At 33.8% G+C, this 24,494-nt stretch overlaps 1 protein-coding gene across 1 annotated transcript in view; it reads right to left on the reverse strand.

The window, feature by feature from the left end:
- Window positions 1-467: 467 nt before the first annotated feature.
- The window catches only part of LOC140798774 (DEAD-box ATP-dependent RNA helicase 28), a 31,499-nt gene continuing 7,472 nt past the window's right edge, over window positions 468-24,494 (reverse strand). Inside the window, exons 3-19 of the mRNA XM_073152808.1 lie at window positions 21,823-21,891; window positions 21,628-21,734; window positions 20,128-20,206; window positions 19,382-19,555; window positions 14,861-15,009; window positions 10,961-11,056; window positions 8,849-8,951; window positions 8,462-8,524; window positions 8,175-8,236; window positions 7,552-7,648; window positions 6,527-6,645; window positions 6,406-6,448; window positions 6,183-6,284; window positions 2,696-2,797; window positions 2,508-2,594; window positions 1,966-2,252; window positions 468-837 (exon numbers count right to left, since the gene is read on the reverse strand). Coding sequence (XP_073008909.1) covers window positions 819-837; window positions 1,966-2,252; window positions 2,508-2,594; window positions 2,696-2,797; window positions 6,183-6,284; window positions 6,406-6,448; window positions 6,527-6,645; window positions 7,552-7,648; window positions 8,175-8,236; window positions 8,462-8,524; window positions 8,849-8,951; window positions 10,961-11,056; window positions 14,861-15,009; window positions 19,382-19,555; window positions 20,128-20,206; window positions 21,628-21,734; window positions 21,823-21,891 — 1,758 coding nt within the window. The 3' untranslated portion in view covers window positions 468-818. The remainder of the gene's footprint in view (window positions 838-1,965; window positions 2,253-2,507; window positions 2,595-2,695; window positions 2,798-6,182; window positions 6,285-6,405; window positions 6,449-6,526; window positions 6,646-7,551; window positions 7,649-8,174; window positions 8,237-8,461; window positions 8,525-8,848; window positions 8,952-10,960; window positions 11,057-14,860; window positions 15,010-19,381; window positions 19,556-20,127; window positions 20,207-21,627; window positions 21,735-21,822; window positions 21,892-24,494) is intronic.

Below are 24,494 nucleotides of genomic sequence, written 5' to 3' on the forward strand. Positions count from 1 at the left end.
TTGAACCAAACATTAGAATAACTTATACTAATATTAGCACTTTTTCAGTATTACTAATAATCATAGAAGGAAAAGAAAGGAAGAAACCACATGATATTTTCAAAATAATATTTTATTCCTTTGAAGTATCCAGATTAATCACCAATTCTCAAGCAACCTAGAATGAACTACTGATTCGAGAAACTAAGCTTCCAGATTAATAATAGCATGGCCCATAGATATTTTAGAAAGCATAGATTTCGATTGAACAGATGATGAGAAATGTAGATGCCGCTAAAACCTGTTTAGGAATGACAAGTTCCAATGAGGACCAAACAGCTCGCTAATTATTTCTTTACCAGCCTGACTGATAACTAGTATACGAAGCACCACAAGTGGTTTAATCTCATTTTATGCAGACAGTAGCTACGAAGATATAAATATAATGGCGTCACGAAAAGCAAACTCGTAGACTAGCAAGCCTCAAGTTCGTCAAAGAATGACTTCATATTATAAGCCCAAAATTTCATTTACAGTTGGAACTTGCTTTTGGCAATGCACTTCTGTTGAAATTCCATGCATCTTTACTCTCCAGAAAGTCATCACCGCGACAGTTTCAGATACAAAAATAACTGAAACCTAAATAGACTAAATAGTCGATATGACTGGTAAACTCAACACTAGGATGTAATGAATCATACTAGTAGTTGAAAATTTTCCACAAATATATTATGATGTGCACAAAAATGAGGATTAGTAACAAAAAGATGGGACTTTGATTTTAGAATAAGCAACTGACAATGCATGACTCTCAGCCAATACATCTTTTCACTTGTATCCTATTTCCGGCGCTTATACCTGAGAAAGTTGAATAATAAGCAGAGTAGATTTAAAGAAAAAGTTACTGAAAGATTCAAGCAAAATATATGAAGCAATATATACAGACACAATCTTAAGTATAATTTTCATATAAAACTAAATTTCCATTAAAACTTCATACTTCCTCTCTATTTTATAAGTTGCCATGAAAATATGACCTTTAAGTACAGGCAGTACAGATATATTGAAGTTTACACTATTTCCATCAAAATTTCATACTACCTCTCAAGTTTATAAGCCGTCATGAAAATATAACCTTTAAGTATTATTTCCTCATACTATTGAAGTTCTTTTCTACCTTTGTTATTCTATTCTTTTAGCAAATATAACATTAGATTTTCTTCAGCTCTGCTGAACATTGAATGTAAAGTTGACCCCAACAAGTTGGTGGCAAACGATGCATGACGCTGAAACTTGAAAGCTTGATTCACAAAACCCAACAACAAACCCTATTTAGGTAAAGTTGGAAAATAGTAGTTTGGATTATATAGTAATGCAACTATATATCACTGCACATTTGAAGACTAATTGTCTAGACCCAGAAAGCTTTAACATACATTAAGAAACAAGAACCAGATCTGTTATTATAATACCCAGTTGTACTTCATTGCATGAATGGTCATGCCAGCGACGTACCGGCACGTGGCACGAGGGGTGCCGCACGGCACCCCTCTTAATAGCTTCACCGCTCGCCATTGACCTCGTCATTGAGCTACCCGCTGTCGATCGCCGCTTACCATCGGCATCGCTTTGTCGGGTGCCCTAGCCCGAGAGATGGAGAGATTGAGAAAGACGGGGTCGGCATGGCCCGTGACTATGGCACGGGCATCGTTGCTTCATTGCTCGAATAAATTGATTTATTTACAAAAGGGTTCACAAAACAGGTTCTCAAGACTCCAACTACCGGTATAGTGTGTGCATATGGTTAATAGCTCCTTTGGTTAATCTATTATTAGAAGATTAAACACCACCAAGTCACTTAACAGGCAAAAGCATAAGTTCAATAGAAGCACCAAAACCTAAAATTCTATCAATAAATGAGAACATCAGAGAGATGAGGATTCAGTCAAACAAAATAAACAAGTCTGCTGAAAGCTCTAGCCATACCTTGATTTGCTCTTAAAGGAACTCTTTGATTTTTTCCGTCCCGTAACGCTATTACTTTTCTTGAAGCTGCGATCTTGTTTGCTTTCGCTCATATCACTCTGAAATAGTTCATGCATCTCTTCTTTCCTTGTCTGAACATTTTGAGAAGGTTTTTTAACCCTCTTGGCAGAATTTTTTAATTTCCCACCTTCATTTCCTTTCTTCATGGCTTTTACTGATTTTGCTCGTCGATAAGCTAGATCAACAAGTGATTGTCCTTTCTTCTTCTTTTTGCCAGCTTCAGTTTCCTGCAGTCAGTCAATGATATCATCAAAACCCACACTGCTTCATTCTTTGTATTAGATGGTCATGAATGGAAACTGTAAAAAATCAGATATCTTAAAGCTAGCAAGTTTAGACAGACAATAAAGGTGAAAAGTGAAGAAAAAAAATGCAAATTAAGAAAATGGATCCACATATGAAAGTATCCGTCTAATATGCAAACTCATAAGAAAAGTGACACAAAGTATGTTCAGAATATAAAGCACAAGAGGCATATGAACCTGATCTACATTGTTATCTTCTTCCTCATTCTCTAACATCTCACGTGCTGCCTCCAATTTTCGACGTTTCTTACGTGGAAGATTTTTCTGTTAAATAAATGCAACAGTATAAAAACCAAATCTGGAACGAAGAATCACATAAAACAAGAACTTTCAATCCATTAAATTGGAACTTAATAAGGTACTACCTCACGTTCCCGTCTCCTTTTCTCCTTAAGTTTAAGTTCTTCAGCTTGCTGAATACTCACGACCTCTTTAGAACCACTTTGATTTTTCTCCATGGAGAAGTCCTGAAAACCTCGAGAAAATAAATTAATGAAGAAAAATTACAGGAAAAGAAAAAAATGATAATCCATAAGAGTACCCAGATGTCAAATTTGTTTCTTCCATACAAAAGTGCAAAGCTAGAAATTGTGAGTAATATGCCTACCTTGAAGGGTAGCTTATCAGATCTGCAGATTCATTGTTCAAGAAATTATTTTCAGGTTGATTGGTTCCAACACAGCTTCTTTTAATGGTGTCAGCCACCTTAAAAATATCTTGGTCAACCAAAGGGGTAACCCCGGTTCATCTTTTATAGGTTAATTTGCTTCCAGCATGTCATGAGGATATTATTTTATAGACGACACTTTTCTTCAAACTATAGGCCTCTTTTGCTTATACTGTTTTCTATTCTATTCTTTCAAATCCTTTGCAAAATGTAGTGCTTTGACATGACTTATTTCATCCAAAACATAAACATAAATTCTATTTTCATCCAAACCATAAACATAAAATTATAAATTTTAGGGGAAATTGTAAGTTATCTCCTTATGGTTTGACTCAATTTTACAAAACCTACATGTAATTTCAACTTAAGCACTTACTCCTCTGTGATCTTGATTAAAGTACAAGTATTATTTTATTTGTTGTATTTGACTAAGTTAGGAGTTAAATTTAAAGATTTTTATTAGAGACAAAATTGTAGAGAATTAGATAAGCTTTTTAACGCATCTAAAATAATACTAATTGGATTTTAAATAACAAAGATATGATAAATATATTGAACAAAATATGTTTTTGTCATATCTTTGTCGTCTAAAATTTGATCGGTATTATTTTAGATACATTAAAAAGCTTATTAAATCCTGTATAACTTTGTCTCTAATAAAAATCTTTAAATTTGACTTCTGGTTTAGCCGAATATGATAAAAAGGTTAACAGTTACATTTTAGTCAAGATCATAGAGGGTTAAGTGCTTAGTTAAAAGTATATAAGAGCTTTATATTATTGAGCTAAACAATAGGGGGTAAAGTGTAATTAACCCTAAATTTTAAAAGCTTTAGACTCAAGGCACTCACTAGGGCACCTACTAACTGTTATACACCCATCAAGCACTTTTAGAACATTGCAAAGAATCATAATTGATAAGACCAAGATCAATAGATCCTTAGCATACATTAGTGCCAAAGAGAACATGGAGAAGCCAAAGGCAGCTTGTTTTACATGCTACAGTTATACACGAGATTTCATATAGCCCCTCATTCCTAACAAAGTCTACAACCTCTAGTTGTTGCACAAGTGATTGAATATAACTACTGTCCTACTGCATACAACAAAATGATCTTAGTCAAAGAACTGGACCTAAAGAGTTGAATTAAATTCCAAATATTAGCATTAACCATTACTCACCTGTATTGGGTGATAAAAATGGTAGGACTACATGGAAGTTAAGTCTTACAAGGAAAGGGGGAAGAGCTTGAAGCCCAGAGAAGTCCAAGTGCTGCATCAGTTGAATGCAGTGAAAGAAGGTAATTTCCAGGATGGTTCCAAAGATATGTTTGAGTTGCATCATAATGAAGGTCCAAGTGCTGCATCGGTTGAATGCAGTGAAAGAAGGTAATTTCCAGGAGGTTCCAAAGATATGTTTGAGTTGCATCATAATGAACAGGAAAATAAGATGTTCTTTGTAATTTGATTCCATGATTATATATGATCTATCATTAGAGAAGCTGAGGTTCTATGATACACCTTGCTAGAGTCTTTTTTTATTGCATTAGATATTTATTTCCATTCAAATAAATTTTCTGTAAGTTGTGTTCGAACGCGAAAGGGGTGCATTCGAACGCCTTTGCGAATGCCTGGCATCAGTTCGCAAAACAGAGAGCGCGAAATGTGCATTTGAACGCGGTCAGGTGCGTTCGAACACCCCCGTGCGAACGCCTGCATTAGTTCGCATCCATAGATAACGTCTTTTGTGCGTTCAAACACAATCGACCCCGTTCGAACGCTATCAGCGAGAGTCCACTAGAATTAGGATTAATAATTATTATTTTGGCTTGTTGGCTAGCCTTTATAAAGGTGTGGATGGCAGCCAAAATCATTATGATGAATAAATATTGATTTCTATCATCCTCTATCCTCTCTCTAGTCTCTCTACCCTAATCTCTCTCCTCCCTCTTCACCAACTAGTCACCTCTACCGTTGGTAAGGTCTCATCTATCTTCTAATCTCTCTCGTCTGTCGAGTCCTCCCTCCTCTTTGGAATCTCGACCACTTCTTCCCCTTCAACTCTATCCCTTAAACTACATCAACCATCCACTCTCATCTCTATTATCATCCATAACCCTAACATCCACTCCACCCGTCACCACTATCATCCCCACTCTATCGTGTTTTTGTCCCAGTTGCAATTCGAATCTGCGAAGGGCATAAATACGAAAAATGTAGATCAGGAAGTTACAGATCAATCAACCTTAGTTTCATAATTTTCTAACTACGGGAGAATATTTGATAAATATTTTCCCTCGGTTGCGCGGATTGCTTCATGCGATCAATCCAGATCTTGAATGGATCATTCCGTAACGTATCATTCTATTATGACAAAAGCCACATTGTTGAACAAATACAAACATCATCAAGTCAATGGCATTTTAATCTACATCAGAAGATCATGTTTCACTTGATTATTGAGTTTGTGGTATGATCATCTCTATAGTAGTCTCATTTCCTAACTCATGTTCAATATGGGTATTCAGTAGAATTGAACTCTTTATTATTTCTTTTGGATAGTAGATCCTTGCCTGCATTTCTTGGTTTTGAAGAAGATTATTCCCCTTGTCTGATCCACTTTGCTAGGGATTTCAGCAATTCTTTTATAAGGCTTATGATAGAGGGCCTTATCAAACTTGGGTAGAAATCTTAAGCTCTTAAACCATTTTTATTTTCACTTTAAGAAATATAAGGCATAAGTAGACAATAGTAACTTGAATTTCCTGAATATATTTCAAATTATCAGCACTTTTCTTGGACAATACCACATTACTTGTAAAACCTCCTTTTAGTTCAGTACGAAAATAGAAATAAGTTGGCCACTGGTAGGCCATTCATTATATGTTTTTTCAAAGGACTACGATATGCTATCATTTCTTGAATTCATTTTAGAGATTTGGATACCAAATCCTAATACCAAGACAACTCTGACAGTATTAATTCTTAAGCTATACTAAAAAAATTCATACCAGCATAGCATTAAGCCTGTTGTTAAAAGGAAATTTTTAATCATTATAGATGTGCTTAACCATGATAAAAGTGCAAACAAGATGATAATGTAAGATGTAAAGTCAGCTTCAATATAGATTTTATTTTACCTAAACAAGAAGTCATTTTGACGATCATTATGAATGGAAAACTTACTTTTGCAGCCTTAGCTAAAAGTTTCTTCTCCTTTTCAGTCGTGAACCAGGTTCGTTTTGGGCGTGAATAGATCTCTTCCTTATGTGCTATCATATTCTCTGCCTAAATATTGGACAAGGGTAAATATAAGAATAACACTAGAAAAAGGTAAAATCCACATAATCTCCATATTAATGAAAAATATTTCACAAATCACCAAAATTCAAGATCAAGTACACAAAACCTTTGTTGCTTCCATTTCAGCTTTCCTTAACACCATCTCTTCCCTGCAGACAGATATTATTCAGCAAAGAACCTAATATAAAATTACCTGAAGACATCAGCATAAATTGTTAAAATTAAACCTTTCTTCTTGATGAATTGCAGAAATTTGTTCTTCCAGTTGTTCAATTAATTCAGACCACTCAGCTATAGGTTTTTCTGCAACAATTCGACTCTTTAGCTGTGAACCAGCTTTCTTTGCCTGTAATCATAAGTAATATTTAACGATACACAATATCCATAATGCACAAGATAGCATAATCAAGTTAATGACACTTCTCTTATAACAGAACTGAACGGGACTAAGCACACTGCACATCCCATTACTTCTAAAAGATAACACTAGAAGTACCACAAAATTCCAATCTCAATATGAAAAAAGCATGCCTTTAATTCTCATTCACATGTGGAATACAATTGAAATAGGAATAGCAATTCCTATTTATTATTACCAAAATGAGAGATTTATTCTAGGAATAACTATTCCTATGTTCACTTATTATTCTAGAATAAGAATGTATTAATTATCTTTAATATGATATAAAGTAAAAAAAAGATTAAAAAAATTATTTCTTATAAAATTACAATAAATACTATCTTGATTTAATATAAAATAGATTAATTTGATAAATATTAAGGATAAATTAGTAAGTGATTATTGTGTGGTATAATATGTAATTTGATGAATAATATTAATATTTTATAACAGGGTTATTATGATATTTAGCTATTATTCTAAAATAAGAGGTCGTATTCTTTAATAAAGAAAAGTTATTCCTGAAGTGAACAGGACTTACAAATTACAATCTCTACTTTTTACTGACAATGCAACTTGACTTTTATTAAATAGCAAAAACAAAAGCAGAACTTTAGAGATCTCATTAACAGGATGGCTGCTTGCTGTTTAATACAAACTTCAGGGTTATACAAATTAATCAAACAAATTGGAAAAATTGCGAAGAGCCTCATACTACAGCATAAGAGAATGGTAGAACAAATTACTTTCTCTTTATTCCCTCACGAATAGATATTTCAATCAGTAAGATTCTTAATTTTTGTCTTTAGCTCTGCAATACTAAAAATATTATTGAAATGAATAAATGCTTACAATGGCCTTCAAGAGGGATCTATCATCATCAGTTACAAATGTCACAGCGTATCCTTCTCTCCCAGCTCGAGCAGTACGCCCCACACGATGAAGGTAACTACATAATGGGACAAAGATGTACAATAAGAACAAAAGGTAAAAATAAAAGGTTCTATAGAGTGGCTAAGCGGTATAAATTAAAGCGTTTGAAATAAGAGAATAGAGGGAACCAAATCATCCTGATAAAAACATCATAACACATTTCACTTCTATTGCTGCAAAACACTTGTTTGCCATTTACTCTAGTGTTGTGAGTCACATGCATATGACATCACAAGAACCCACATAGAATCAACTCGTATATCATGAACCACAGAATGTGTACAAAAAGTTCCAAAGAGTATGTCGTGCGCACAGTTAACCATCAACAAACTATTAAACAGCCATACATATAACTGCAAAAGGAGGTCGATGAGTACAAAAGTTTGACCAACAAAATAGTAATTTAGACATCAAAACACCAGGCAGCATTAACTTAGAAGAGTGCATAAGAGACTAAGAATATAAATCAGCTCTGTTTATGACGTAATGAGAAAGACAGCAGATTCTAAGAAAGTAGACATCAATGAGGAAGGCACACTAACGTTTTGTCATCACGAGGGCATGCAAAATTTATAACTGTTTGTACGCCAACAATATCAATCCCCTGCACAACAAGATAAACAGTGGGAACTTTAGAATGAATTATGCCATTATTTAATATTTATTGCATCAAAGTTATATTTCGAGAAATTAAATGCATGCTCATAAGCATCCATCATATTAGTTTGGCAAATGATAGAAAAATTCTAAAGAAAGATAATGGTGGTCAAACCTGCAAATATAAAATTGAAATTGCTTTGACAGATAAATACATAAAGTTTCTACTTACACGAGCAGCAACATCAGTAGCAATTAGAAAATCCACTTCTTGCTTTCTAAAGAGTTCCAAGGCCTACAAATCATGAAAGTTCAAATAAATCAAGTTGTGCAGAGAGGAAGAGATAAGTTCAACAAGTGCATGAATGAATATACTTTTGATGTCAGCATTTGGGTTAATAGCATGGATATAGCCCTGTGCAAACCAGTAAGCAGGCACGTGCAACTAGAAACCATTATTACTATAAATGTATACATTATTTCTTATTTAATAACAAATAGAAAAGGAATGATAAAATTGCAGTTGCTAAATATCCTAGACACAAATTAACTTCTTAGAGTGCAAATACACCTAGAAATATAAATGGAGAATCAAGAACAGTGCCACATATATACTCACCTCAAGGCGCTGAGTCTGCGTAAGATTACCATGAAGTTCAGCAGCTTTCATACCAGCCAGACCAAATATTATTTTTAACCTATGTGCAGCTTGTTTTGTTCCACTGCCACAGAAAATAACAAAATTATGAGTAGGGCAACAGACTGAGGTAAAATCTGTATAAACCAAAGAAAAAGAATTGAAGAAACAATAATACCAAAACAATTTTAGTAGATATTCTGATCCTTCTCCAAATAAGAGTAAGTTTATGAATGCATATACAGTTTTTAAATTTCCCTTCAAACCTATCAGCTTAAAATAACTAGAAAAAAAAACAAAACATGTCTAGTACACTATATAACATGTAACATGGATTTAAGAGGCTTGATGTGAAATGTGCTGAATTGCAGAGGTCTTTCAGATGCAAGGGTAGGAGGGGCAAAGTGAGGTAGATAAAGATAGAGGAAGGCAGAGAGAGAGAGGATAGTCGTTGGTGATGGGATATATATGTAGGGCTGCCAAACAACCAAGTCAGCTCATATTTAAAATGAGCCAAATTTAATCAACTGAATCTGGCTCAAATTTAATTCCAAGCCAAGCTTGAGCATAAGCCAGCTCGATAAGGCTAGATTTATAAATGATAAATATAAAAAACTATATATATATGGTAAATAAGATTCTATCTGATTATATATTTGATTTGATTTTACAAAGTACAGACCACCCAAGAATCAATTTAAGCTCGGCTCGATTACACACCAAGATGTATGCATTGTTAGGGTTTAATCTCCCCCTCCCTCTTTTTTCTCCTCTTCCTTCTTTCCTTCTTCGTACTGTAGGCCGTCGGCACAAGATAGTGCTGCCTAGCTTGCACAGTTCTAGGTGGCTAAGAAATTTCCATTATCATACTCCTCATTCACCATACCGCCGACACACCACCACCTCCCACCCGGCAAAAGAAAAAAAAGGAATGTGAAGTTCTTGGTTTTGGGTTGAGAGGGTTTCTTTATTATAATTTTTTTAATTCTACATAGTGAAATCCGTAGAATCTTTGTGGGCATACCACTAATTGGGTGAACTACATAAAATCTATGTCTCATTACTTGTTTTCTTTTCTTTTCTTCTTGCACTATGCATTTTGACTCCTAACAAATATGAAAAGACAAGGGAAAAAATAGAAACACGAAAAAGAGCCTCATGTGAAGATGGCAGCAAGGCAAAAAAAAAGATGGCAATTGAGGTAAATGCAAATGGCAGCAGCAAGCCAACAAATGCATACCCTCTCTCCTCTCACTTTCTTCCCTCTTTCCATTCTCAATCTCCTCTTTCAGCTTTCTTTTATATTTTATAGTTTTTAGTAAGGGTGGCTTTAACGCAACACGATAACTTGACAAACCTTAAAGTTGTAAGCAGGATTGAGTTGATATAATCAAGCTCAGGTAACAAAAAGGTTGACCCACCTAACCTGATAATTAAATGGGTCAATTCATGTTACAGATCAACTCATTTAACCTGATTAAGTTTTTTAACCCGTTTATGACACAATATCTGATTATGACCTAAATAACCCATTTATTACTAGAATAACATGTTTATATTTCCTTCATAACACAAATAAACTCGTTTATAACTCAAATAAATATATTTATTACCCGAATAAATTATATAAACTTGAGTAACCAATGCAACACAATATTTCATTTATGGTGTTTACTACACATTTAATAAATGAGTCGTGTTCTTGTTTAATATTCCAACCCGTTTAATAAATAGGTCATATTCATGAAGGCTCGAACTTGACCCAACCTAACTCGATTGCCGCCCTTACTTTTTAGTCTCAGTATAAATTTATGACCTGTGAAATACGGCTGAAACCTTTTAATCTTACGTTGATGAAACAAGCATAAGTTGAATGATTTGTATTCACTAGTAGAAAGGGATCCATCCGCTGAAGTTGACCGGTATAGTAATTTGAAACCGACATGGCACATGCCTCAATCCAAACAATTCTCTGCTGATACAGGAACATTGTGGTACATAGAAGGAAGAATGCCCTCGCAGCTGCCTTAACCGTCTTTTAGAACATTGATTAATATATTTGTTTGGAGAATTTATTATTGGTAGAGTAAAAACCTGAAAATGATAACTTTCTGCGTGAAGGTCTTCGAACAGAGCGCAAGAAGAACAGCCTCCTGATTTGCTTCTCGCGTACGCCTTATCCTAACAACCCTGTAGAGTAGAGACAACAGAGAAAGAAGGGTTAGATGAATGATATGAACAAAAATGAAATTCTACATTCAAAAATGTGAATGGTAGCAGTAATGGTAATGGCTCACAAAACATACAAAAGAAAAAAATGAAAGATGCCGAAAAAGTGAACAAGGCATGAAGATGGAAATATTTTCAAGATAACTGTGAATATGGAGTCAAATTATGAACATAAAAAGAAATCCCAATCAAAAGAACATGCAGTCAAATACATATATGAACATGGAAATCCCGAACTAAGTTAAGATTTCTGCTTTTCGTACTAAGTCAAAACTTCTTCTCTTCTTTCTAAGTTAAGATTTCTTCTTTTCTTTCTTTTCTTCAATATCGAATAAAGATATTTAGCAGCATTAGAGATAAAATCATATAATCTACTCTGTTAGTTATGATTTGAACATATAGAACGTTCAACCAATGGAACATCTCTTAGATAAAATTAATCACACTTTCCATAAAGGTAACCAGTCAAACATTCCTTGTTGGATTGGATAAACTATTAGCTACTATCTAATAATTAACAATGAAATTTACAAAAGAAAAATGATGGAACAAATTAACACCAAAAAAAGTTGCACAAAATTCTGCCTGGACATGCGCCTCTACATTTGACAGGAGGCTACAAGCTCAGATGACCTATGTATTAGGTAGCTTAAAACTAGCATAAATGCATGTCAGATATCAGGAAGTCGAACAAGTTGCGAGGATGAAGAAACAACACTAGATACAAGAAGCAATGCACTAAAATTAACAAGGAATTCTGTATTAAAGAAAACCTCATACAGATCAGCATTTAGACTAATGTAAAGGTTAATTTGCAACAAGAGATAAACCAAGAGGTTAGAAATCGAGAATTTTAGCAGCAATACACCACAATATATGTAGCATTGAAATAGAGTGAAAAACAAAGGAATGGAATAGGTTTGAAATGGGGAAGAAAGGGAAAGATCCCATTCTTTCCGAGCAAAAGATAAAGTTAAGAGATTGGTCATAGTATCGTATTACTATCAGAACTATTTCTCTTCTAACTTTTTTGCAACTTATTTCTGCTGTATGGAATCTTTAATAGGTTCTATACTTCTATTACATCTTGGTTGACTGGTTAAGCTTAAGTTAGGACCTCGCAAAATGTCAGATGGCACATATATAATGCATTACACTTAGTCCCTCTAAACTATTATTTCATACACCCCGAACTAAGACTTTTTACTATACAGATCCATGAATTAGAGGTTTATGTGAATATTTTTTAGTTCAGGAAGTTACGTGGATATAAAAAAAGTTCAAAGTATATGTGAAAAACGGTAGTAGTTTAAGAGAGCTAAGTATAGTTATTTCAAAAAAATCTCTATTTTTAGGCCCCATTCACATCTAGAATAGGAAGGAATAGGAATAGCAAAATATAATTTGTTATTCCGAAAATAATAATTGTATTCTAGTAATAGTTATTCCTATATTTACATGTCTTTTGGAATAAGGATGAAATAATTATTTTTAATGTGATATAAAGTGAATAAAATGATAGAAAAAATTATACCATTCGATTTGATTTAAAATAAATTGATAGGATAGAGGGAGAGAAGCTTATAATATTATAAGCATGCAATACATGCATGACATATTGCATTATCATGCTTTACGCACCTACCAGTGTGTATTACTATAGTGAAAGCGTATATATGCATTGTGTGCTGGTACATATATAATGCATTACTTATCTTTTGGCAAGCAATATTAATTATTACTATGCTTTACTTATCTACCAGCGTCTATTACTATGTTAGGAGTATACTTACACATTATGTGTTGGTACATATGTAATATATTAATTTTTGGCAAGCAATATTAATCATTATCATGCTTTACTTATCTACCAGCGCCTATTACTATGATGGGAGCATACTTATATATTGTGTACTGGTACGTATGTAATGCATTACATTTTAGCAAGCAATATCAATCATTACCATGCTTTACCTACCTACTAGTGCTCGTTACTATGGTGGAAGCGTATATATGTATTGTGTGCTAGTACGTATGTAATGCATTAAAATATTAGTTTTAAAGAGTTAATTAGATTAATACATAGTTTAAATATTAAATATATTATTTTATCTATGGGTTAATATTTAATTTGATAAAATATTAGTTTATTAATATTATATTTTTGATGTTATTAGTACATATAAAAATTATTTTAATAATAAGATCATTTATAAAATAGAAAAAATTATAATAAGAGAGAGAATAGAGGAGTGATAAATTACAATAGGATGTTGATAAGATGTTTAAAAGAGAGAAGAGAAGAGTAATGAATTATGATAAGATATTTAAAAGAGATAAAAGATAAATGATAAATTATAATAAGATTTTTAAGAGAGGTTATAGTCAAATCAAGCGTAAATTGATAATTAGATTAGGGTGTAGTATAAGATGTAATTTTGATAAATAGTATTTATATTCTGGAATATGGTTGTTATAATGTTTAGTTGTTATTCTAGAATAAGAGATTATATTCTGGAATAAGGATTTTTATTATTCCTGAAGTGAACTTAAAGTTTGGCATCCCTTTATTGTTCACTTTGAGACTTCTGAAAAGGCTAACACAACGTGATTTATTGTGATTCCATAATCTTTCTAGGATTTATCCTCTATTACAAGACCATCGTACCTCATAGTTGCAGTGTTATATCGAAGAAAACTTGACGGCTTCTATTAGTACTGACATGCAATGTAATGCATGAAAAATATAAACCTTTCACTCTCTGTAGTCTTCTAAACATGATCAACATATTTAAACTTAAAAGTTCTAAACATCCTATGGAAGTTGAATGAATGTTGACCCAATGTGGTATGTAGATCAAGTATTATGAGGTAGAAATATGTTACAGTCAGAAGGAAAGAAGAAAAAGAATGAACAATGTAATAACCAATTTATCTGTTAGTTTGCCAAAAATTGGATACCCATAAGAGAGAATAATTAGATATTTAGGTTATTACTTTTAGACATGAATATTGCAAATTTGCAATATGTAGTTAGAGTTCATTAGTCATAACCATCTTCAAATTATAAAGGTAGTTGTTGACCAAAAAGTGAATCTGCAAAAAGGATAGAGAAAGTAGAATGGCAGAGTAAGTAGATCTACTGCAAAATGAAGTATTTGACAAGAAATACTACACCATATAAATACACTGCCTTGAGAGGTTTAGCAACCAAAATTCTGGATTATACAAGAATACATGCATAAAATCAGCAGTAGCAAGTAAATTTTTCAGAAAGAATGATCGAAACTGAGACCAATAGAATATACAATAAAACTTGTGAGTCACAGAAGAATAAGAGGTTTCCATTCAACAACTCATAAGCATATCCATAGAATGTTGTGAACATAAAAGAAGCCTACCAAGAACTAATACCTAAAGCAACTCCATAACTACAATCCAATCATCTAGCATAAAATAAACATGTCATTAGAATGATGCAGGGGTGTGTAATATACAACTCAATTCAAAGTCAACAGACATTTCCATATTTCAATGGGAAAAGACGCGAATTGCTTCATAAATTATTCAAATAATGAATGAAGATAGCTATCTTTTCCAAAAAAATCCAACCATTTGCAAGGAACTATGTAAAGAACAACAATCATTTCAGCCAGTCAAAAGACAAAAATATAAATATTTTGCCAATGCATGACTAAGGTAGACAACGTATATGAAATTCAGAGCAGAAAAATAAACTGGTTACAGAAGAAGAAATGGGCATACTCTTCAGTCAGCGTAGACGGTCGTTTCAGAGAGGGATCAGCCTCCAGCCGAACAGGCTTATTTAATGAAAGTTTGACCAACTTATCAACTTCTTCAGTCATAGTAGCAGAAAACAGCATGGTCTGTCTCCTTTTAGGACACATGCGAATCTACATTAGAAGAAGAAAGGTATTACTAACTAGAGAAAAGAATAGCTTTTATACATTCATACAAACATTATATATATCTATATGTATATATATATATTCTTCTTTAGGTGTTACTATCAGAAGATAAAGTGGGACAGGGCGGGAAAACCTTATCAATTAGAATGTTCAAGAAGCAAACCTATACACATGCTGGCTTTTCTAACTACATCACTGTCAATGATTTTATATTGTTACCTACGATAATACAAAATACCTCCCTCCTACTATCATCATAAACCTAGAAATGCCATGACACTAGTATAGAAAGGGTAAGTCATAGAATCTGATTATATGAAATCTTTGTCAAACTTCATTAGATCCTCTAAAGGGTAATATCCAAAAGCAACTTTCCAAGTAAACTTAAAATTTCAATGACTGGAATAACAAATAAAGTTGGATGAATTTACATGATGTATGGCATCTGATAAGATATCAATTATTAATATCCCATCATGTCATTAACTATATTACTCAACCACTAAGACTCCAACTTTAACCCATTAAAACATATCCCGTGGACACTCCCAAATAGTATAGCATTAGTCATCATTAGAGCACGATCTCAGGATAAAATGTCCATATGCACACAAAAAAATGTGTATTCTTGACTTCACATAGCACGGACTGGCGTTATAATAAACTAGGAATGCTTCTCAATGCACAAAATCCAGATAATTTCCATGATGTTTGTTGCCTATAATCTGGTATTTTTCATAATTCATACCCAAGCACAACCATGGACTCAAGGTCCTGCTGCTTGCACTCTAGTATACCTTTTCCTTTTTTTCTCAACTCCCATCTTTCTACCCCATGAAAGGGATATAAAAACCTCTTTTCCTCGACAAACTTGAGCCATCTTTCAGCCAACAAGATCTTCATTTCTAGACTCTCCACAGTTTGTATTTCTCAATATGAATGGCCGTGCCGACCAGCACTTGCCGTGTCAGTAATGGCACGGCACTTGGCACACCCCCGTGCCGACCAACACGCATGCCGTGCCCGTGCCAATTATTGTGCCATATGGAGCTTTTTTTTTTTTTAAAAATTCTATTTTCATCAGTCATTATCAAATCAACTGATCAATTGATCATTTAGAAGGCTTCAATAAAATTAATAATAATAAGACTAGAAATGATAATAATGATGATGGTGATGGTGATAGTGATAATAACTAAACTCAGTCTAGCAGCAGTGATAATAGAGATGAGACATATGTCCCTGTTACACAACATTCTCAGAGCTATTCTTTTTACAGAGGACTTAAGTTTGTAGTTAGTAGGACATTAGGAAAGGTGCACCCATAGGATAATATGAGTTCATCATAATTACCATCATATCAATCACACCCACCAGAGCTAGAGCACCATTATTATACTCTATATCTACCATCTACATATGCTTATGGTGTGTCTGTGTCTATGTCGATGCCGTTCATTCCCATGCATGTTCAATATTCATATCATATCATGGGAGAATTATAAAATTTCTATTTATATGAAGGCTATGTTAAACGTTACAACGAGCAATACTATCAGTGAATGAGTTTTAAAAAATATTGGTAGTATTTAATGCAACATTCTCGTGTTATTCTTATGCCGACAAATAAAGTATTTGATTCTCTTCGTCATTTTATGTTCAGCTAGATATTAATTTTAATTATTAAACTATTATCGATTAATATTATGTGTTCAATTATATTATGAAGTGTTCAATCATTAATATTAGTTTTAATAAATGTCTTCAATCATAGTATGTGTTGAATAATATTTATATTTAACTATTACTTTATCTTTAATAAATATGTCATTCATAAAAATAATCTAAAGATAAAACATTATAATATAGGTTTTAAACTTTTAATATATATATTTTAAACTAAAAACTAAAAATTGACATATCGAAGACAGAAAAACATCTTTCAATATCCTAAAAATTTTATTAAAAATATTTTAAATACGTGCCGCTCGGCACGCCCTATGCCGACCGACACGTGCCGTGCCGATGATGGCACGGCCATCATTGTTTCTCAATTTTCCAAAGGTCTCCTTTTGTAGGAAGAGAAAACTAATATGAGCTATCCCTTTCGCTCTAAGACTCAAGAACTCAAGACAAGGAGAATACAAAAGAGATTTTACATGAAAAGTATGGTTTTGACTAGTGCACACTCGATATATACAAAAATCTATTTACAAATCTAGTTACTACTTTATAGGGTATTAGTACGAGACTTGCCAATTCAACCAAATTGGACTCAACCTTTAAATCAGATGATTCTTTAAACAATTTCCACTATTCTTATGAATTGTCTTTCACAAGTTGTCATCCAAAACTTTTCAAATGTCATCGTAGTCATTGTTAACTCATCAACTACTCTTAAAGTTTAAGTTGCTAGAAAATAACATTTTTCTATTTTATATTCTAACATTTCCTTTATCTTCCAGGCTTGAGACATTTTAAGGGGTCCAAAGAAATGGACTTGAATTATATGGGTGGAGATTTAAATATTTTAAATCAATGTTAAAAGCTCTTACAGTATTCAAACGGTCATGTGACCATATCACCCCTATGTGGTCTAGCAATTGAGTTAAAATAAATTATATATAATTTACCTATCTAGTTTATTGAATATCTTAGCATAACAAGTTAACAAATAGGTAAAAGTTGCAAAGCAATATATGGAGAATTATTTTCATAATATTCTAAACCATAAAAATGCTACTTTCTCGTCATATAGTTTACTCAATAAATATTTTCGAGTATGATAAGTTATGCCCATAATTAATCAATAAACAATTATTATGAAGTGCTATAAATATCTCACGATTATGAGAGCGTTTTCATAAGCATATGAGAGTGCATATGTCTATGCAGTCAATATGAGGGTGCTTATGCATAAAAGGTCCCATATGCAATCAATATGCAGGTACATATGCATACGCAAACCACATATGCGGTCGGACCACATATTAGGACCACATAATGCATATGCAGGGCAGTTGACCAACCACCATTGCATATGCGAGAGCATAGGCAGTCTATATGGCCACTTTTCAAAAGTATTCTAAATGATAAATGGACCTGGTGGAATTCAAATTCAAGATCTCTATCTTTATACCCATGTCAACTCACCAGCTAGTTTCAAATAGGTCATTGCTAAAGTTTATAGATGTATCACAAATGACAAATGATCAAACTATCTAATTTTTTCGAAGTTTATAATGTTAAATAGGTGTTTGATCTTATAGAGACGAATCAAGATACTTGGATTCTGAGGTACACAACTATTTTCACCCTCTCCTAAGCTTTATCTATCATATGATTAAACTTACCAAATAGCTCTTTTTTGGATCATTAAAGAGTTCTTAGGCTATCATATGCTGGACAAGAGGCCAGCCATCCTTTCAAGAGATGCTTAGGCCCATACTTGGCTCGCACAACAAGGTTCACCCCTTCCCCCAAAAATAGGTAATAGATAGACCAAATCCACAAAGCATTTATGCTAAATACTTCACAAATCCTGCATCAGTTGATATCCATCCAAGCACACTCTCACCATGGCCTCTTGATCATTTGGTAGGACCCCCCAACTGGTGTACTAGTGGTTGGGGCCTAACACACTGACATTTTTAAAAGAGTAATAATTAAATAAAAAAAAGACATGATATTTGAATGAATGTAGTAGTACCAGTTCTGATATTTGAAACATCGTCAGTGGCAATTACATTAGAAAAATCCGTTGAATTAATAATTTTGTAATGACTGAAGTTATACTTAGAAAACCCTTTTGAAATAATTTAAGGTCATGACTGAAGTTATTATAATGGTGGAGCACAACGGAATATTACTTGTCAGATGAACAAACAAAATCTATCATAGTCCAACAATTTCCATAAAACATGACATATCAAGTGTGCACTACGTGCAAATTTCTCTAAAGGCATCTCATTTTTATACACGAGTCTCAAAGTGCACCTATCAAACTCATAAATATCAAGAATCGTGAAACCACTTTTAATTGTTGATACTTGAAGAGAATGAAAGAAAAAGTTCCTACATCCCTATCGTGTTCTACTGTTCTCTACTATAAGTTGGTTTCTACTGAACGAAAATGGAGAATAGGGTTGAGCAAATTAACATAATCTTTACAAGAAGTTACACTGATAATAACAATCTATGCAGGAAAGCAAAGATTATATAGGTAGTCTTTAGAAAAGATATAAGAAAGGATAAGAAAAACTGACATAAGAAATGAGTCATGGTTCAGCAAGATACAGAAGTAGCAGTTTGGTGTTAGCATATGCAAAATTAGCAGCAGAAAAGGTAACAACATTACCAGTTCATGGATTTCGGCACTGAAACCTAATTCCAGAAGGCGATCTGCCTCATCAAAGATCAAGATAGCAAGATCTTCAAGACCAACTGAAAGTGTATTCCTTATATGATCTATTATTCTCCCTGGAGTGGCTACAACAATATCAGGCATTGATCTTAGTGCTGTCTCTTGCATCTGAAAAAGAAGCATGTCATTGCAACCACTAACAATGGGGAAACAACAAGAGTATTGTTCATATTTACTGAAATATAAACATACATTCATCGGCAAGGCTGAAACTGAAACAAGTGATTAGATAACATCAAGAAAATGTTGACAAATTGTTACAGTAATAATGTCCACATTATAAGGTACATTTAACCAGATAATCTTCAAGAAAAAGCATTCAAAAAGACAAATTGGACTAATATTAGCTAAAGAAGAAAAGAAACAGCATTTAATTTTCTTATGTGAGGACCACATAAACACAAAAAAGACCTATAAATATGACGGTTAAAAGATAAAATCAAGAATACAGATCATTTAATGCTTGATTGCAATTACAAATTTTTATTTTTTAATAGAGAAAACAATATTTTGTTGTCCAAACATGCTGAGTACTCAAGACTAGAGTGCACATTTCAGTGAACTGTAGAAAATCCAGAAAAGAAAAAGAGAAAAGTTGCGACAACTCAAAAGTAATATTTTCAATCCGTACTTTTTCAAAAGAATAGCAGGAAGGAAAATACAAGCAAGCTGTAACGAACCTTTGTTGGAAGCCCGCCAACTATAAGGCAACATCTGATATCAGTGAATTGAGCAAGTTTTTCAATCATACTGTGGACCCTGCATTATACATCCAAAAGATGCTGAACTTGATTAGATGGGATCTGTAACAGGTAGAAAAGACAGAAAGCATGAAAAGAGCATATCATAATAAAGCACAGGCAGATTGAGTTGGTACACCAACTATCACATACAGGTTGTAGCACAAAAGTTAATACTAATGAGTTACTATTTATGCATCCAGATTCAAATGGAAATTAACACAAACTGACATAGTGACATTTCAAGCATGTCATAAGGGAATTGATCTAATATTCTAGCACTTCCATGCTAACTGAGAAGCCCACAAAAACAAGTATTCAGAAGATACTTTTGCCTCACAGTCCTTAAAACAACTGATAGCTTTTCAAGGAAAGATATGTGATCCTAATCAGCAAAAGACCAGCAGAAAAAACACATAACAGTCTTTTGACCAGCAGAAAAAACACATAACAGTCTTTTGGTCTTTTATAGTGGAAAATGTCCATGCCATTAGATAAGAAGTACCCTTATATAAGATAAGCAAGAGTTAGTCAGGTGCAGATGGGAGTCATCTGAGCCAGAAAACTTTACTTTTGTTCTTGAATAATGATATGTGAAAGAAGAAATGCACAGTTATAAACCTCTGCAGATGGCAACTTCTTGAAGCATGGTGTTCCCCAACTGTTCTCTTCAAAGGAAAATGCAGCAACTGAATATCCTCATATCACAAGGATACAAAAATAGACAATATAAGGAGATCATATAGGGAAATAATCCATAAAAGCATAGCATGAAGTTTCAGTTTGGTTTCGGCTTGCTTAAAAAATGAAACATTTCAATCAGTTTCGGTTGGTTTCGGTTTTAGTTTCGTTATATTGGTTTTGGATTATATTTATCTTCATCACATAAAATCTCAGCAATGAGGTTGATATTGAGTTAGATTCAAATCATATACAGCTTAGAATTTAAAGCATACGTTAAAAAGATTGTTATTCGCATTGTTTTGGTAGGATGCTAGTTCCCAGGGACAATTTTGGATAGGATAGGGCTGAAATGAAAAATGTTTCGGCAAAATACCTCAGTTTCAGATGAAAATTCAAACCATGCATAAAAGATTCAAGCGGTGCGGAAAATTGGAAACCCTCTTGCTTAAAACTTTTCTAGGCTTCATTAATAGTGCTACTATGAAAATTAAACTGCCCAAGTAGCAAACAGTAACAGGAAAACCTACAACTGAGATTGCAAATACCAGTAATGCACAGAGCATATAAAAATTTCTGCAAAGGTATACAATACAAACAAAGCTAGAAAATAAAGAATTGGTATTGAACTCCTCACTGAAATACACTTAATAGTTTATATTAAGCACAAATAAGAACTACATAGAGGTCCTGTCTCAGTATAACGCCTAGAAGTGCAAGAATATTCAGAAAAAGAAGTATTACACCAGTAGAACTTACTGTGCAGCCAACTCCCTAGTTGGAGTAAGAATGAGCACCCTGATTGCAGGGACTCGCTTGGGACGGAAAAGTAGTCGCTCTAGCACAGGTAAAGTGAAGGCAGCTGTCTAAAATTAAAGGAAGCGAGATAAAGTTTAAATACATGGTAGTCATATAAACAATCAAGTAAAAAGAAATGATATGCATAATAGTTACCTTTCCAGAACCTGTTATGGCACTACCACATATGTCTCGTCCCGTTAGGGCTAATGGTATGCAAGCAGCCTATATAAGCAGAGAACAAGTAAATGACAATAGGTGATATGTTAGAAAAATAGATAATACAGATAAATATAGAGAGATTGTACAACCAACAAACAGATTGGCAAAAGGTTTTTGAATGACTTAGTGTAATATGTATTTATCATATCCTTGCCTTTAATTTTAAACAATAGAGAAATTTTCATTTAACACCATATCTTTTAACCTATTTGGGGTTTACACCTCCATCTTTTATATGCCAATCGAGCCCTACGTTTTATCAAATATGTGCAGAAAACATCATAGGTTAGGTTAGCACTAACACATACGGTCAAATGGCATAAAAAGATAATATTTCATAACTAGAAATATTTTTTTCCTAAAATAACTAAAATGTCCTTCCTTCTTTTTCTTCTTGTTTTAGGGCACAAGATTGTTTCTTCATCCTCGGGCAAGAGACTCCAAAGCAAAAAGAGAGAAACTTAGACTATAATGCCCTTACTTCCTCCTCCTTTTTTTCTTTCAGGGTACAGGATTGCTTCTTCTTCCTTAGACAAAAAAAAAACCCAAACTAAAGAGAGTTAATTAGCTTGGGTAAGGTTAGATATAGCTTGGATAAAGTTTAGTAAAGCTTAGGTAAGATTGGGTATAATTTGGGTGTAGGTATTTTCATAATCTTTTTCGTATACTTAGCTTAACTTAGGGATTTCGGTAAATTTAGTTCACAAATCTAATAATAAGGTATGTTCTTGTCATATTTGATAAAATGTAGGGATCGATTTACAAATATTAAAAATAAGAGGGTGTAAACTATAAATAGGTTAAAAGGCAGGGTATTAAACCTAAGCAATAAATATCTTCATAAGAAAGTAGTGGGTGCAAGTGACAACAAAATAAGGTACAAGGATCAAAGTTTCGGTCAATCCCTAGTTCAATTGGCCCAAATGAATCGAGATCGGCTATATATCAATTTAGTCGATCTCAATCCATGGCCGATGCCCAATCCGTATTAGGTTAGGATTGGTCGTCTCAACGATCTCGCCCGATATAAGAAGGATCCAACCTCAAACCTCTCTCTCCGACAACCACTTGAGGCAAATACCTGCAGCTTCGACATTCAACGACATCCTCCAACCAAGATTAGGAAAGCTCAATCTCCCACAACCGCAGGTAAGGTTTTTTCTTTATTTTTGGTTTTTTTTTCCCATTTCTCTCTCTCCCTCCCTCTCTGACTTCTAGACATGATCATCGAGCAGGTCGGGCCAAACTTTTCGGGCCAACCGAGCTTAAGTATTTGTTCATGGCCTGACCCACCAATCACTCGGGCCGGGCCGAGCTAGAATAGTCTCTGTTACTGCCTATCGGCCCGTGAGAGATCAGGCTAACCGGTCGAGCCGGGCCAGCCCAACCCACATTTTAACTATTTTTAGAATTCTTTTTACTATTAGCATTTTTTTAAAAAATATTTCTATTCCTCTATTTAAAAAAATAATAATAAATTAAAAAAATTTAAATGTGTGCTTAAAAAAAATGTAAAATGGTACAGTACCAAAATTTTAGTTGATTTTTACTGTAGCAGAACGGGTAAATGCTATAGCAGAATGGGCGGGCCTACTTGCGGGCCAAACGAGCAGACTTTCAGGCCGAGTCAGGCAAGCAAAGTGCTAGCTCGTGCCGCCCATGGGTAGTTCGGGCTCGGGCTCAGGCCAAGCCTAAACCGAGCCGGGCACAGGTGGGCTGGGCCATTTGATCACGTCTACTGACTTCCCATCTCTCTTTCTCTCTCTAGTGTCTCCCTCCCTCTTCCTCTCTCTTCCTCCCTCTCTCTCCATCTCTATTATTGCAGCAAAAAGATTGTTGCATAACATAGATAGTGAGATAGAAAGGCTAGAGAGAGCGTGGAGAGTGAGAGGGATTGTTAGAGAGAAAAAGGGAGGGAGAGAGGAGAGGAGGATTGTTCGAGAGAGGAGGAAGAGAGATGAAGAAGAGGGCCTAGCCCTCTCTCTATTCTACAGCAGTAACAATAAAGAGGGAGGAAGCGAGAAAGGGATGAGCTGGAGAGAAAGAGATGGAGATAGGGAGGAACAGAGAGAGGAAGAGTCCGGGGAATGAAAAATAGGGGGAAATAGAAAGGAGAGAAGAACGAAAAAACCATAAAAATTAAAAAAAAAAGCCTGGTGTTAGTAACAGAAAGAGAGCTAGTTCGGTATTCATCAAAGTTTTGAATAAGTTAATATATTTTTTAGTTTTAGGGCTTCATACGTGAGTAATTATTATTTTCTTACCTTTTTATAATTTTTCCTAAATATTTTGAAGTTTTTCTGCATTTTTTAATATTTTTTAGAATTATACGTAATTAAAAAATAATCTGATCTGATACGACTAATACATATCGGATTATTTTTTTGGTCTGCCAACCCCAATCCTGAGTTTTACAACCTTGCTTGGATAAGAATTTCAACATAAAGAAAAATATGATGGAGGCTCAAACAAATGATGTACTTGAAGCAAAGTTTTATTTCACTCTTAGGACAAAGATAACAATAGTTTGAGTAGATCTTATAACTTGTAATTAGCAATCCATAAACTGATTGCAACCTATGGTAGGCTTCCTGAGGATTCATAAA

Source organism: Typha latifolia, chromosome 12 (genome assembly GCF_019914945.1).
Source record: "Typha latifolia isolate L0001 chromosome 12, TyphaL0001v2, whole genome shotgun sequence".
NCBI classification, from domain to species: domain Eukaryota; kingdom Viridiplantae; phylum Streptophyta; class Magnoliopsida; order Poales; family Typhaceae; genus Typha; species Typha latifolia.